Source organism: Penaeus japonicus, unplaced genomic scaffold (genome assembly GCF_977035675.1).
Source record: "Penaeus japonicus unplaced genomic scaffold, GWHDUDI00000001_assembly GWHDUDI00000031, whole genome shotgun sequence".
NCBI classification, from domain to species: domain Eukaryota; kingdom Metazoa; phylum Arthropoda; class Malacostraca; order Decapoda; family Penaeidae; genus Penaeus; species Penaeus japonicus.
The window spans coordinates 3,743,984-3,746,483 of NW_028234433.1; the positions used below are offsets into that span (position 1 = coordinate 3,743,984).

Consider the following 2,500-nt stretch of genomic DNA (forward strand, 5'->3'; position numbering starts at 1 on the left):
GAGAGAGAGAAAGGGACACGCAGAGACAACGAGAGACAATAAATACCAAGAAAGAGAATACACAGAACCAAAAAACAAGAGAAACTGAAAGCTCAACAAAAATGAACAAACCAAAGGCCGAAAACATTCCGAAAACCGAAAACCGAAATCGACTCAAAGACAAGCAAAGACTCGAAACCCCAGTACTTACGAGACCTGAGGAGGATGACTGCCGACAGAAGGTGTAGTTCGGTGGAGTCGAGGGCGTACTGCCGGCACATCCTGAGGGCGGCCGCGACTTGGCCGTTGTCGTCGCTCTCTACCAGGCTCTGGGGATTAATTGATAAATTGATAAATTGATAAATTAATAAATTTAATAAACAAACGATGAAAATTTTCGAAAAAAGGGGAAGGAGAAAGAAGATTCGTAGGAGTATGAATGGGTTGTCTGGATTGATGACTTTTTCGTGATTGTGAATAATGTTTTTTTCTAATCAGAGATCGAATCACATTTATCAAAGAGTTTTTTTTTTAATATCTCAAGAATACATCTCTTGCTAAACCGTTTTCGCTTCCAAGTTTAATACAGTCCCTTCCACTTCCAAGTTAACCACTCAGCGCAGAGAGTGCGAACTGCAAGTAAGTTTCGACCCTTGTATCCGAAACACGTGGTCCGAACTCGGCCTCGGTTTCGGATACAAGAGTCTCTCACGTCGGCAAAGCTGAATGGCGAAGTCGGAAGTGAAGGTACTGTATCCATCTATTTCCTTTAAACAATCATTCTCAGGATATGATGTGTCAGTAAAAAAATGACTTGAAAATCAAGGTTCAAAGTATTTCATAATCCTAATTTCAACATCTAAAATTGTATTAGAAAAGAAAAGCATATGCTAATTCTAAAGTTAGATTTAGATGTAATATCTAATAGTGCAATAACAAATTACAAGTACAACAACATCAGTGACAATAACAATAATAATGATAATGATAATGATGATGATAGTAGTAGTAGTAATAATAATAATAATAATGATAATAATAATAAAATATAGATAATGATAACAGCAATAACAATGATAATAATAAATGATGATAATAAACTGACCGAGATCTCGAGGTCGCACTTGGCGTCCTGCTGGAGGAGGAGCAGGAGGTCGAGCGGCCAGTAGGCGGCGTGCAGGAGGAGGAGCTGTGGCCACGCCCGCGTGAGTAAAAGCAGGAGGTCGTAGGGAGGCATGGGCGTGAGGAAGGGGGACGCCCGCACCTGTCTCACCACCCAGCCCAGCACCTGCACGCCCACCTCCTCTCGGATGCGCCCTGTGGGAGGAACGGGCGCTAGTGACATCACCGAGGAAAGTGTAAATAACGTGGGATAGATGATAGAATAATCAGAGAAAATGTCTATAACAACGAACAAATATCTAAGAAGATGACAGAAAAATTATTGAAAAATATCTAAAATAGCGAACAAAACTAGGCTCCAATCCTAATAGCCATGTGGCCTGAACCTCCATGATATTCCAATGTTGACCCTGTCTGTCAAGCGCCCTACCTGGTACGGCTTTGTCGTGGAGGCTCGGCCTGACGGCGCTGAAGGCGGAAGGGGCGTGGAAGTTGAGCGGAGGCAACGGTGGGTGAGGCGGGGGCAGCAACGCCGGAATGGCTTGCGTCAGCGCGGGCGTGATTTGAGGCAGGAGCGTGGGCGGCGGCGCTGAGATGGGGGCGAGACTGGGCGCGGAGCCCAGCAAGGTGTTGGAGGTAAGGAGCGTTGCCAGGCTGGAGGCGGAGGAGAGAAGGAGGTCAGTTCTCTCGCTTGAGCAAGTGTTCTATGGTTTCATTTTTTCTCTCACCTTTCACACATTCTCTATTTTAGTGAATGTATATTCTGATTTATTATCTACATTACTTGGTTATCTCATAATGGAATCATTTAATACTATGTTAGCAACTACAATTTTTTCTGAAATGTAAGAGCGACATTAGCACGACCACGCACAGACGAGGGCACTTACGACCAGGGGTTCTCCGGCAGGCCGAGGTGTCTGGCCAGCGAGGGCGCGATCCCGTAGGATCCTGACGAGGGCGGCATCACGGCCGACATCTTGGAGGCGGGTACCATGGGCGGCGGGGGAGGCAGGAGGGAAGCGGGCAAGGTCAGGGGCGGGGGCTGGGAGGGGACACCGCACTCGCCGGAGGACCTCGAGTCTCCTGACGAAGGGGAGTGACCGCTGGACGCTGTCTTGAGCTTTGGCTTCCGGGGACCTCTCTCCTCCTGCACGGCTGCAAAGGAGGGAGTCGGTTAATCCCGAGAAGATCACGAAGCCATCATGGTAATCATTGCAACGGCGGGTCCAACAAAGTCAGCGACGGCAACAGCCCTGACCGACGAAAGACCAATCAGCAAAAAGTAGTTCCGTCCCCGCGCTGAGTCAACACCGACACGAAGGCACAGACCGCCCTCCCGCCCACAGGATTAGCCAGAGCGTCATTCCATCTTGCTAATGCCGATTATTGCAGTAAT

The 2,500-nt window shown here is 47.7% G+C and overlaps 1 protein-coding gene across 1 annotated transcript in view; it reads right to left on the reverse strand.

The window, feature by feature from the left end:
- LOC147468010 (photoreceptor-specific nuclear receptor-like) overlaps positions 1-2,500 on the reverse strand; it is a 49,719-nt gene that overhangs the window by 689 nt on the left and 46,530 nt on the right. Inside the window, exons 4-7 of the mRNA XM_086555369.1 lie at positions 1,992-2,259; positions 1,532-1,755; positions 1,081-1,296; positions 191-298 (exon numbers count right to left, since the gene is read on the reverse strand). Coding sequence (XP_086411495.1) covers positions 191-298; positions 1,081-1,296; positions 1,532-1,755; positions 1,992-2,259 — 816 coding nt within the window. The remainder of the gene's footprint in view (positions 1-190; positions 299-1,080; positions 1,297-1,531; positions 1,756-1,991; positions 2,260-2,500) is intronic.